The sequence below is a fragment of the Geotrypetes seraphini genome, chromosome 3 (assembly GCF_902459505.1).
Source record: "Geotrypetes seraphini chromosome 3, aGeoSer1.1, whole genome shotgun sequence".
NCBI classification, from domain to species: Eukaryota; Metazoa; Chordata; class Amphibia; order Gymnophiona; family Dermophiidae; genus Geotrypetes; species Geotrypetes seraphini.
In genome coordinates this window covers 146,608,794-146,622,894 of record NC_047086.1, presented here as the reverse complement: position 1 = coordinate 146,622,894, position 14,101 = coordinate 146,608,794, and the positions used below count along the sequence as shown (strand labels likewise).

The 14,101-nt window shown below is 42.9% G+C and overlaps 1 protein-coding gene across 46 annotated transcripts in view; it reads right to left on the bottom strand.

Moving 5' to 3' along the window:
• Nucleotides 1-14,101, bottom strand: part of TRDN (triadin) — a 597,259-nt gene that overhangs the window by 382,216 nt on the left and 200,942 nt on the right. For all 46 annotated transcript variants that reach the window (XM_033935829.1, XM_033935830.1, XM_033935836.1 and 43 more), the window contains 3 exons: nucleotides 13,491-13,568; nucleotides 8,347-8,406; nucleotides 2,629-2,688 (listed from right to left, as the gene is read on the bottom strand). In XM_033935829.1, coding sequence (XP_033791720.1) covers nucleotides 2,629-2,688; nucleotides 8,347-8,406; nucleotides 13,491-13,568 — 198 coding nt within the window. The remainder of the gene's footprint in view (nucleotides 1-2,628; nucleotides 2,689-8,346; nucleotides 8,407-13,490; nucleotides 13,569-14,101) is intronic.

The window sequence follows — 14,101 nt, the reverse complement described above, 5'->3', positions numbered from 1 at the left end:
ACAGGCCTTTGGGGGGGGACCATGATTTAGAAGTACACAGAGGGAAGGGGGTGTTCAAAGAGACATGCATATGCCAAACTTTGGGGGGGGAAGAAATAATGGGTCTGAAAATAGAGGAGAGGGAGAGAGATGATGGACCATGGGAGTTAGGGAGGGAAGGAACAGAAAGGGAGAGAAATTGGACACAAGGGATGGTGTGGAGGAGGGATAGAGATACTGGATAGGAGGGTAATTAGGAAAAGAAACGGAGAGATGGTGGACTCTGGGATGGTGGGGAAGGAGGGAGAGATGCCGGATGAAAGGGTATTTAAGAAAAGGTGGATCTGTGGAGGGAGATGAAAAAAAGGAAAGATACCAGACTTCCTGGGAAGGGAAGGGAAATGGAAAGGGAGGACAGAGTTGGCAGATGGATGGTTAGCATGCAGAAAGAAGGAGACCCTGGCAAGCAAGTTATCAGAAGAAAACCAGAGCCTTGGACCAACAAAATTTGAAATATAACCAGACAACAAAAGGTAGAAAAATTAATTTTATTTTCTGTTTTGTGATTATAACATGTCAGATTTGAAATGTGTATCCTGCCAGAGCTGGTGTTGGACTGCAAACGTGAGCTAGGATTTAACAGAAAGAGGAAAAGTCCTTTTTGTTTCTTTATTTTATTTACACCACAGCGCCAGTGTGGTTAGGAGAAGCCAAAGGGGGTGAAAAAGCTATAAAACCCACCAGGAGTTTTGAAAAAAAATCACCCAACTGGGCAGGAAAATCGAATTGAAAAACCAATTCAATAGGGCTGAATCGAATCAAAAATTTTTTTTCCTGTATCTGGCAGCATTAGTTTGCGCTACTGTCTTAGACTTTAGGACCTGGGATTGGGGAGAGATGGCATCCTCAGTACTTTATAATGCAAGTGAAACGAGGATTTGGTCAGACTTTTGAAGGGTCTGCAGAAAAAAAATATTGTATAGGCCGGGGACATGAGACAGCAGGAAATGGGAACTTTTCTTCCTTCTATTTTTGTGAATGGAAAGGCTGAGGATGTCAGAGAGGTCAGTTAAAATATGTGCTTTATAAGAAAATATAATAATGTGTTTTATAAAGTTTATAGCATAGCTGGCCTACCCAGTGAGGTGTTCCTAGTGGTGATGGTGGCAGCGTGTCAATGTGTTGAGAGGAAGAGGTGGTCTGGGAAATTCTGCTGAGCAAACTCCGGGCCCATTTCCACCCCCCAGTTAGTCCACTCCACTCAACTGATTCACACACTGAGTGGGTCTTTGGGTGTTGTTTTGGGATCTCTTCCAGTGGTTTATCTCCTTCTGGTCCAAGGAAGGAAACTTTGTTATCCTTAGCATTGACCTACAGAATATGTTTGTAACAGCGCTGCTTGTGTGGCATTAGGCTATGTAGTGATCGAAAGAAAAAAACAGACCTTTGCACATTTTTGCACTATATGGTGGGTGTATGAGGAGATTCACATTTCCTGCACAGCTAAGTCCATGTGAAGTTACCTTGTGCTGTATTTGACATCTAGCAAGGTCTCTGTTTGAAAGGAAAGATCTAAACTTAAAAATGAAGTGGCCAGAAGTTATGGTAAAAGCAGATAGTGTAGCTGGTTTTAAGAAAGATTTGGACAAATTCCTGGAGGAAAAGTCCATAATCTGTTATTAAGACATGGGGGAAGTGTCTGCTTGCCCTGGATCGGTAGCATGGAATGTTGCTACTCTTTGGGTTTTGACCAGGTATTAGTGTCCTGGATTGGCTACCATGAGAATGGGCTACTGGGCATGATGGACCATTGGTCTGACCCAGTTAGGCTATTCTTATGTTATGTTCTCATCTGTAGGGGCCTTTGTTTTCACTTCTTATTTTAATGTATTTTTTTTTCTGGGAACTTATCAGTGTTTTTTATAATGGGAACAAAAATGGAAGAGAATTAATGTGTGTGGAATGGGGGGGTAACTAATTTCTTCAGCTAAATAATTCAATCCACTTCAAACAGACATAGGAGAACTTGTGCACCATTCACACACCCTCCAACCAAAAACGTCAAAAGAAAAAAACTGTTCGACAACCTCCTAGCCATTCAAGCTGCAACACTCGACCCCCAACTCTACAACCAATTGATATCAACCACAGACTGCAAAACCTTCAAAAAGAAATAAAAACCCTTCTATTCAAAAAACACATAAAACCGAACTAACACAATCAGAACTGTCCCAAGCATCACCTGCAACTACTCCATATGTACTTCTAATGTCATGACAATTTAGACATAATTTATGTTATGTTATGTTTGGAATAATGGTTACATATATGAGGTTCAATAAAAGAAAATTTTCACTGCCTGTTTCTATTCTGACCATTTATTCCATTTCATGGTTATTGCAAAAAAAAAAAAAAAATATTTTTTTTACATGGGGGGGGGGGTGTCAAAAAATGATGGGCCCCGGGTGCCACATACCCTAAGTACGCCACTGCACTGCAGTGGGTGAAGACTGAACAAGGCTGGGTGTGTCTTCTAAAGGCTAGAGGCCAATTGAAGCTAGTCTAGCTTAATGCTGTACTTATAACAGAATTAACAGCAGGAGCAATGACAATCTTTAAAAAAAACAAAACCTTTATTAAAAAGCAAACCTTTAGGTGAAGCTTTCTTTTCAAGTTTTTCTTTTCTTTCAGACTTGTCTTTAGGAATTTCTAGAGAAGAATATGACAGATTAGTTTTTATGAAAACAAATATTTTCCAAACTGACACCATCCTCCTAATTCTATAAAAAATGCCAAAACTTGCATCCATAATTTTGGTCATGTACCTAAATAGTATATGCAATTTAATTGAATAACAAGCAAATTATCAATCGAATCATTGGCGTGTAAATGTGAAACGCCATTTTAAAAAAGGATGTCTTAAGTCCAACTTGGACGTTTCCCGCAAGACGTCCAAAGTAAGGGGCGGAGAAACATCCATTTTCAAAACCACTGAACATCTAAAACTTTTTTCCAAAAATTGCCTATTTGGACATCTTGACTGCCGGGATGTCCAACCTTAGAATGGCCAACTTTGTTCACCATTTTCAACACCACGGAACATCTAAAACTTTTTTCCAAAAATTGCCTATTTGGACGTCCCCAGCTGAATATTGGTAGTGATCCGCATAAGTGGCATCCATATTAGCCCCCTCCTACCTCCATGAGCATCATCGGATCTCTTTTCTGCCCCTCTCTGGAGCTCCATCAGACCTCCTTGGGCCAACTACTAGCCCTGGTAGTCCATGGAGCAAGACTGACCTCATACACTCCTGCCCCCTAAGGGTTCCTAAACAAAAATGTCCCAAATGACCTATAGCGGTAGTAATGCAGCACTAATTGTAGTAAAATAGACTACAACTCGAGATAACAGCAACTATTTTAACTTAGGAATTTCAAGAGTGAGCAGTAATGGCTCGTGGCCTGTAGGGGCGATATCTATGGTACGTTAATAGAATGAACAGTGCAGGACATGATGGTGCAGTATTTTGTGGAGTTTTTCTACAAAAGCGCCTGCTTATCGTATGGTTCTGGGTAATTCTAGTTAGATACAAGCATATGTGTTGTTATGGCCATGCCCAATAGAAGTGTACGAAAAGTTGGTGAATAAAAATCTGAATATGGATGTAGCCAAGGCCAGAAAAACACACTACAGATTAATATTAAGGAAAAGCATGATAACATTCACTTTATGTATTTTGCTATTAAGCCAGATCATGGAGGACATCAGGTATATACATAGAACAGGGGTGTCAAAGTCCCTCCTCGAGGGCCGGAATCCAGTCGGGTTTTCAGGATTTCCCCAATGAATATGCATTGAAAGCAGTGCATGCAAATAGATCTCATGCAGATTCATTGGGGATATCCTGAAAACCCGACTGGATTCTGGCCCTCGAGGACCGACTTTGACACCTGTGACATAGAAGGATTGAGAACTCCATCTTGGTTCTCTGCTTTTCTTTGTCTGTCTTTGTTCAGCTTCCCGCCTTAAGCCTCGTGGGTCTAATTGATACCAGATGTGCTTAAGGCTGGTTAGGAAGAGCATATTAGATTATGTATCCCAAAATGGAGCATAACATGTATTAAGTGTGTTAGATGTGTGAAAGGGGCCCCGAACGGAGGAATGATGTATGAATGATGTGTGAAGGTATACTAAATATGAGAGTGGGTTTTGAAAAAAATATTTTATATATTTGCAACCTAAAGAAACTTAAAGGGAGCCTGGGAGGCAACATCTGGAAATGGTTAGAATCAGAAATGCTGTAGCAGTCTCCAGCATAGGAAGGGAGGGCACTTGTAGCCCACACTTAGGAAAGTGTGTCAGTGAAACTGCCAGTTGTTCAGAGCAGGGGGGAAATACCCCTCCTCCTCCTTTTCTGTGCTGACAGGGAGAGACAAGAACTTCTCAGCACTTTTTAACAAATACAGGTTCTCTTAAAATACTTTTTTGAGAAGGACAAAAAAGAATATTGGATATGTAATAATGGGTTTATGTATATTCAGAAATGAATGTAAACAAAAATATGACTTAAAAAATTTGTTTTGAGTGTGAAAAATATGTAAAGGAATTTCCTTTGTCCAAATCTAAGGACAGCCTCTGTTAATGAATTGGCTGACAAGTAATGATGTCATGCAGGACAAAAGGTATATATTGGGGAACAATGAATTATCGAGTTGAGATCTTTATCAGAAAGCCAGCGTTTGGCAACTATAAAGACCTCCCGATGATGCAAAATTAACCTTTTGAGGTCCATTATAACAATTAATAAACGAAATAACTATTTTAATGAAATTTGCATCATGTGTCATTTCTCATGTACTTTTTACACACCTAGAGCGAAAGCTAGCCGCTTACGGCTGCTTAGTACACGTGTGCCGCCATGCTCAAAGAGGTAGGAATGAGTGGTGTCACTTCTTCTTCAAAGACCACCAGGGCTGTTATGAAGTTCCGAGCATTCCACTGGGGCTTGGGGGGAGGGAGAAGGAGAAAGAATAATGGATCAGATGGTGCTTGAGGGAGGCAAGAGGGGGTATTGGAACTTGTTATGGGGTAATATAAAAAAAAGAGGGATGGGTGATGAGCTTCAGGCCATTATTTATAGCTATGCAACTGCAGCAATATTCAGACAAAGTTAGAATTGCTGTTTATGTAGTCCTGCTAGCCTGGTTAGCTATGCAGTCACAGACACTGAATATTTTTGGCACATGCATAACTTCTATTATGACTCAGATAGAACAGTGGACAATTAATTTCAAACTGAAACTCAATACGGAAAAGACCAAACTGTTCTTGGCTAGTCCCAATGACAAAATAAACTCATTGCTTCATCTTAATAGTCATGACTACCCAATTATTAAATCTATAAAAATTCTGGCAGTCACACTAGACTGATATTTAACACTAGCAGAACACACGAACTTAGTGGTACAAAAATGCTTTTTTACATTGTGGAAATTAAGAACCATAAAAAAATATTTTGATCCTTTATCGTTCAGACTATTGGTGCAGATATTAGTTTTATCTATTTCAGACTATTGTAACATCATCTATTTAGGAGCGCCCAAAAAAATTCTAAGGAAATTAAGGATAATTTAGAATACAGATATTCGATTGATTTTTGGTTTAAAAAGAACAACTTTTTTTTTTTTTTAATTTATTCAATTTTCTATACCATTCTCCCAGGGGAGCTCAGAAAGGTTTACATGAATTTATTCAGGTACTCAAGCATTTTTCCCTATTAGTCCATATTATCGTTTACTTCATTGACTGCCTTTGGAGGCAAGAGTATTATTCAAATTTTCCTGTATCTGCTTTAAGCTGATATCGGGATTGTCTCCAGCTTACCTTTTTCCTCATTTTGTGTTGCATAGACCAGTGTTTTTCAACCTTTTTTGGGCAAAGGCACACTTGTTTCATGAAAAAAATCACGAGGCACACCACCATTAGAAAATGTTAAAAAATTTAACTCTCTGCCTATATTGACTATATATAAAGTAATTCTCTTGAATAGGAATCAAATAAACACAAAGAAAGTATTTTATAATTACTTTATTATGAAATAAAAATTATAAAATACTTTATTCAGTGCGAAACCTGGGCCTGTTTGGCTGAACACAAAGCTGATATTCTGGCTGGAATCGAAGAAAGACACACACGTAGCTCTTCGTCAACAGCTCTCAGTCTCTCTCTGTATTTGGTTTTTATAGCATACAAAAATAGACAAATATACCCTCCATCCTTTTTATTAAACCACAATAGCAGTTTTTAGCGCAGGGAGCTGCGCTGAATGCCCAGCGCTGCTCTTGACGCTCATAGGCTCCCTGCGCTAAAAACCACTATTGCGGTTTAGTAAAAGGTGACCATATTGTAAAATATAGACAGCAGATATAAATTCAGAACTGTGCATAGTAAGTGAAGGGAAGTTTTCATCTCTGGGAATTTACCCAGTTAACTATTAAGTTATTTGGGCAAATTCCTTTGGAAACTGTGGTAATACTGCCTCCACTTTGCTAAATTTAAAATAAAATCATTTTTCCTACCTTGTCTGGTGATTTCTGGTTGCACTTTCTTCTTCTGACTGTGCATCCAATCTTTCTTCCCTTCTATCAGCCTGTATGCTTTCTCTCCTCCACACCTCATTCCCTCCCCCAACTTTTTCTTCCTCTCTCCCTGACCTTTCTTTCTTTTTCTCTTCTTTCCTTCTGTCTCCCTGCCTGCCCCCTTTCTTTCTTTCTCCCTGCCGTTCCCCAAGCCACTGCCACTGCCGCTGCCATCGGGGAACAGGACCCACCAATGGATAACAGGCCCCAAAGCCGACGCCGATGCATGCTCTCCCTGACGTCAATTCTACAATCGGAGAGGAAGTTCCGCCCAGCCAGGCAGCGATTGGCTGGCCCGAACCAGGCAGCGATTGGCTGGCCCGAACTTCCTCTCCGACTGTAGAATTGACGTCGGGGAGAAGAAGACTTATCGGCTCAATAGATTAGATCGCCAAGACAAAGTGAGTCCTGGGTGATCGACTCACTTTGCCTTGGCGAGCTACTGGCGCCCCTGCCTCGGGCCCCCTGTCAGCTCCGAGCCCGGCGGCCCTGCGGCACACCAGGCAACATCTCGCGGCACACTAGTGTGCCGCGGAACAGCGGTTGAAAAACACTGGCATAGACCATCAAGAGAAACTAATAACTTCTACTTGTTTGCTTATCCAAAAATTAATGGGTGTGGAGATAAGACCTTCTTAGATAGGACCCTAGCATTTCAAGCTGGTAGGCAATAATCTTGGTTAGGTAATGTATTCAGCAAGCTATGTTATCCTATTGCTGTTTTCGGACATTAATTAAGACTACTTTGTTCGATAAGTTTATTACTTAAAGAGAGTTTTATTATTGAAATTCTATTTTACAAATATTTGTATTTTTTACTGTATTATTGCATTTCGTTGATTGTCCGGCTCTTTTTAGTGTAAACCGCCTAGAACTTTTGGTTATGGCGGTATAAAAGAATAAAGTTATTATTATGGCTACTCTTAAACATTGCTTCACCTAATCCAAACTACCACAACCAGGCAAAGGAGAATCCAGACACCATTCACGCACCCTCCAATCAGAGGCATAAAAAGTAAAAAAAAATGTACGATGGCCTACTGACCACACAGGCAGCAAAACTAGACCACCAACTTTCCAACCTACTGATCATGACACCAGATTACAAAACTTTCAGAAAAGAAATAAAAAAACCTCTGCTTTTCAAGAAATCCATTAAGACAAACTAACACCGCAGGAAGCATTTCAATTCCCCGAAGCAACCCGCTCTACTCTGTAATACTTCTGGAAATGTCCAGATAACCTCTTATGTAATCCGCCTTGAACCACCAGGTAATGGCGGAATAAAAGTCACTAATGTAATGTAATGCCGCATTTCCTTTCTTATAACGGCCAGATAGTGTGGATATTCAGTGGCACTGTCTGGTTAGGTGCTACTGAATATTTGCGGCTGGTACGCTGAGCTCAGTTTAAATGCTTTTAATCTCTTTGAATATTGGGCCAATTATTGTTTTTATACATTGTATATAATTTATTTTTGAATGTCTTCTGTTTATTTTTACATATTTTTACATGTAGGCAGTTGTTAGACCCCTGATGCATACTATACGTCAAAACATGGGCCATGTCAGATTCCCAATAAACTTTGTCTCCACATCTTCCTGTGGTAATTGCATTTCCTTAATTCATTCCTCTCAGTAACAAAAGGATAGCTCTTTGGAAATGGGACTACCCCCCCCCCCCCAAGAAATAAACATTTGATTGTTTTCAGCTGGTCCATTATGTTACCTTTTGGTAATGCCTTCTTTTCATGCTTTTCTTTTCTTTCAGCTTTATGTTTGTGACTCACTAGAAATGAAGAAAAGAAAGATAGTGATGGCTCAGGAAAATAGTTACCACATTTCGTCAGAAAAGGAAGAAACCAGAAAGAATTAGATGGCTAAGCAGGATTGGCACTTATGTGTATATTTTATCAAAAGCCCTATTTATATGCCTATTCTTTCCAGCACACGCAAAGTTACACTTGATTAAGAGCGAGTGCATCTTTGAACTACGGCTTTTAGGAAGTCAATTCTATAAAGACACAAAGGCACACAAATCGCCTCTATATTTATATATCTAAGGGCTCCTTTTACTAAGCTGTGCTAGCGGTTTTAGCGTGCGCTACACGCTAATGCCTCCATAGAGCTGGCGTTAGTAATTTTTGTGTAGCACGGGGTTAGCGTGTGCTAAAAACTCTAGCGCAGCTTAGTAAAAGGAGCCCTAAATGGTGTCTGGAAAAAAACAGGACCCCCATATATGGATGGTGTAGGTAATGTAGGATACAATTTGACAAATAAATATTTAGCGATTGTTTAAACATTTACTATGACCTTTGAAAATACATTAGTACTGTATACGGTTTTATTTTCCTACTTAACTCATAATTTGTGTTCAATGTATCCTTCTTCAACCTTGACACATTCATAAAATCTTTCACACCACTGACTAAATGCCATTTTGCAAAACTGGATCTTAATGGGTCTGAAACTGGTTGAGTGGAAGCCAACAGAGAGTAGTGGTCAATGGAGATTGCTCCGAGGATAGGATTGTTGTAGTTGTCCGGGTTTCTCCCTGTCTGAGTCAGTAGAACTGACGTTTCAACCATCATACTGTGGCTTCTTCAGGGAGTGCTGGGTGGTATGCAGTTTGTCTTTATATATAATAGGTCCTTAAACCTTATTGGCTGTGGGGCTTGAGGTGATTAAGGCAGGAAAGTCTATTGGTCATGAATTTTAATTCTGGTAGGAGAGACATACAGTGCTATGTATGTCTAGTAGTACTATAGAAATGATTAGTAGTAGTGGTAGAGCTGGTTGGTCACAAATATGAATTTTGGCAGGAAACACACTATTGTATTGGTTCAATACAACCACTCTTCAGACAAAAACAAAACAATGCTTGTGGTTTGAAAGTACTCTAAAGCAGTGTTTTTCAACCTTTTTACACCTATGGACCGGCAGAAATAAAAGAATTATTCTGTGGACCGGCATTGGTCTGTGGACCGGCGGTTGAAGAACACGGAGCTAAGTCATGGGCCAGACCCCGCCCATCTCTACCCAATCTCCACCCCAGACCCTACCCCCATAATAGTACTAATTGCACCTTGCACGTCCTGTGCCTCATCTGGAAGCCTTCCCTCTGACGTTGCAACGTCAGAGAGAAGGCTTCCAGTTTAGGCGCAGGATGCCCGTAGGAGCCACTGCCCGTGGCTTTGTGCACCGAATCAGTTAGGAAGAGGGAGCTGGCTCGAAGATAACGCCGCATCGATCGCACCGTTGACCGGTGGTTGAAGAACACTGTTTTGGGCCTGATGCATGTGCTGGCCCTGTGGACCGGCAGGAAATTTCTGTGGACCGGCACTGGTCCATGGACCGGTGGTTGAAGAACACTGCTCTAAAGTATGTAACATCTTGTACATACATCTTGTATGGCTGCTTCTTCAAAAGCAATAATAATTACCGTATTTTCACTTAGATAACGCGCACCTGTGTAAAACGCGCACACGGGTATAGCACGTGAAAAACACAAATTTATGTACAGAAATTTTTATATACCGCGCACACCCCTATACCGCACATGCTGCCCGACTCTCCTTTCACCCGCCCCGACTCTCCTCTGGCCACCCTGACTCTCCTTTCGCCAGCCCCGACTCTCCTCTCCCCCTTGAAGTCCTGTCCCCACCCTGAAAGCCTGATGCCCCCCCGACGTCCGATTCACCCCCCCCCAGCAGGACCGCTCGCACCCCCAACCCGAAGGACCGCTCGCACGCACCCGCACACCCACCCTGAAGGACCGCTCGCACGCACTCCCACCCGCACCCGCACCCCCACCCTGAAGGACTGCTCGCACCCCCACAGCCTCCCGACCCCCCCATCATGTAGAAGCTCCTACCGGTGTCCTGCTGCTTCCTCTTGGCGGTCCCGAGTCCCCGACACGATCGGGGCAAGAGGGAGCTCAAGTCCTCTTGCCCCAGCCAACCGCGGCACACCCGACACAATCGGGGCAAGAGGGAGCTCAAGCCCTCTTACCCCAGCCAACCACGGCACCCCCGACACGATCGGGGCAAGAGGGAGCTCAAGCCCTCTAGCCCCAGCCAACCGCGGCACCCCCGACACGATCGGGGCAAGAGGGAGCTCAAGCCCTCTTGCTCCCCCGACTCCCCGACACGATCGGGGCAAAAGGGAGCCCAAGCCCTCTTGCCCCACCTACTCCCCAACTCCCCGACAATATCGGGCCAGGAGGGAGCCCAAGTCCTCCTGGCCCTGGCGACCCCCCCCCCCCCCCCGCTAGTTGTTCGGGCCAGGAGGGAGCCCAAACCCTCCTGGCCACAGCGACCCCCTACCCCCACCCCGCACTACATTACGGGCAGGAGGGATCCCAGGCCCTCCTGCCCTCGAAGCAAACCCCCAATGACCGCCCCCCCAAGAACCTCCGATCGCCCCCCCCAGCCGACCCGCGATCCCCCTGACCGATCCCCACGACACCCCCACCCCCCTTCCCCGTACCTTAGTGTAGTTGACCGGACAGACGGGAGCCAAACTCGCCTGTCCGGCAGGCAGCCAACAACGGAATGAGGCCGCATTGGCCCATCCGCCCCATAGCTCCGCCTACTGGTGGGGCCTAAGGCGACTGGGCCAATCAGAATAGGACAGGGAGCCTTAGGTCCCTCCTGGGGGCGGGGCCTTGGGCACATGGTCGGGTTGGGCCCATGTGCCTCAGGCCTTGGGCACATGGTCGGGTTGGGCCCATGTGCCTCAGGCCCCGCCCCCAGGAGGGACCTAAGGCTCCCGGGCCTATTCTGATTGTCGGGGAGTTGGGGAGTCGGCGGGGCAAGAGGGCTTGGGCTCCCTTTTGCCCCGATCGTGTCGGGGAGTCGGGGGGGCAAGAGGGCTTGAGCTCCCTCTTGCCCCGATCGTGTCGGGTGTCAGGGACCGCCAAGAGGAAGCAGCAGGACACCGGTAGGAGCTTCTACATGATGGGGGGGGGGTCGGGAGGCTGTGGGGGTGCGAGCGGTCCTTCGGGGTGGGGGTGCGGGTGCGTGCGAGCAGTCCTTCGGGGTGGGGGTGCGAGTGGTCCTGCGGGGGGGGGGGGGGTGAATCGGACGTCGGGGGGGGGAACTATGTAAAAAAAAATTTGTACAACGCGCTCACGCGTATAACGTGCAAGGGTATGCGCGGTATGTAAAAAACACGTATAACGCGCGAGTTATATGCGAGAAAATACAGTCATGTCTTACAAATAGGGAGGAGAGGGGGGAATTTAAAAAAAACTTTAGTCCAAAAAGAAGAAAGATGGATATTTAGACTAAAAATATTAGAACTTTTGGGTCTGAACAAAGCCATGGAATTGCAACACTTCTATTGATCCTGGACTAATTGCTTGTGTAAATTGTATACATTTCACGAACCCTATGCAGTTAAAATCTAAAATTTACCATCTACTAGTAATCGACAGCAGGATATTAAATACATTTTATAAAATCATAGTTTAACTTTTAAAATAGAAATTGGAAGGTTTATAATGCTAGCATAACCAATCAGGAAATACATTTAGGGCTCCTTTTATCAAGCCGCGCTAGCAGTTTAATGCACGTAATACTGCGCGCTAAACCGCCGGCCGTGCTAGCCGCTACCACCTCCTCTTGAGCAGGCGGTAGTTTTTAGCCAGCGCAGGGGTTAACGCGTGATTAAAAAGTCACGCGTGTTAACCCCGCTAGCGCGGCTTGATAAAAGGAGCCCTTAAATTAGCCTGACATCATTACGTCTTTTAAACATGAGTGCAACCATGTTGGTTTGTTCTCTGGAATCGGCAGAAGAGTGGTGTACTGATGCTAAGGTAAAGAAAGTTGTTTTTGAATGTTAAATAAGTTTGATAAATGTAAGATAGCTTTTTGGTAACAAAGTTGTTTTAATTTATAGCCTCCGTTGCATTAATAGCCCTGACGCAGCAGGAGACCAGTTCGTCCCGCAAAATGTAGGCCGCGTCGGACCTAACAAAAAGAAAATTTAATTTATTATAGCAACGGCTTCAGGCACCAGGCAATATGGGTGGTGTATGTGAATTGCTTAAATACAGCATCTGAGAGATAAGTATCGCTCTTTCAATATGAATTTTGAAAGTTTGTTAAATAAGAAGTTTTGCTTTAGACCAGCCTGCCGTTTTCCATTTGAAATAATTTGTGTGGCAAATGAAACAACGTGAAGAAGTTTAATCGTTGTTTAAAATCCTCAGGCAATAGTTTGCCTTTTTCTATAAATTTAAGTTTTGCGTAATTTATTAATATTTAAATAAAGTTTAAGCTTTTTGCAAGTAAAAAATATGGAGGTGGTTAGCATCCTATGATGTTACAGGAGCATGTATAAGGCTATATGATCAAAACCCTGTCCTGACATTGCTACAGAATCTGAGGTATACATCCACAAGGGGCTCCTTTTACAAAGCTGCGTTAGTGGCTTTATCGCACGCACGTTTTAAGCGCGCGCTAACCCCTGCGCTAGCCGAAAAACTACCGCCTGCTCAAGAGGATGCGGTAGCGGCTAGTGCAGCCGGAAAAATTAGCGCGCGCTATTACGTGCGTTAAACCACTAACGCGGCTTTGTAAAAGGAGCCCAAGGTTAAGAAAATAATTTTTATTATACAGAAGCAGCCATACAAGATGTATTTCAAAGAAAGTGATTTATTTGTTTGTTCAATAAACCACTACCACAAGAGCGAAGTTTTCTTTAGAACAGTGATGCGTCTCCTAGAAATTTGTGCTAGAGAACAATGCAAATTCAATATCTCATATGTAATATGTAAACTGCTGTGACTGTACCAATGAAAGGCAGCATATCCAGAAACTAATAAGCATAAACTAATAATAAACACACACTGTAACAAACAATGATTACCTTCAGCTACTACAATCTTTTCAGGTTTTTCTTTTTTCTCAGGTTTATCTTTTCTTTCATGTTTGTCTTGGTGGCTTACTGTAAATATATAAATTCACTTATACAATTATTGAATTTCCATTACACCCATTCCATTCTATATATTTTTTCATATGTTGGGGTTTCTGATCCTGTTGTACGGTTGTTACATATCACTTTAAATGCTGCAGACCTCCTCTTTGTGGGGTACGTTTATTTGCACATATTATCCCAGTGCTAGTTCAATTACTCTGGTTGCTAGTATAATGTTGAATCTATTTTAAGCTATCGGGTTTGATTTTTGAAGTACTTAGAAAAGCTGATCTGCTAGGTCTATGATTGTTGCTACAAAGATGCAAACCTTACCTTTAACATGGTCCCAGATCCTTTCTATGGTGGGTAAACAAGTGGCCTGCAACTGTCCATTAGGATAGAAACAACATTCTTGTGTTTTGGGCATTTTCAATAGGACATCTAAGTCTGAATTTGGACATTTTGAGAAATGTCCAGAAATCCAGTAGAAAAAAAAAAATTCATTTTTAAAACTGCAAGATGCCTATCTTATGTAGATATTTTGGTCCTTAGTACAACTA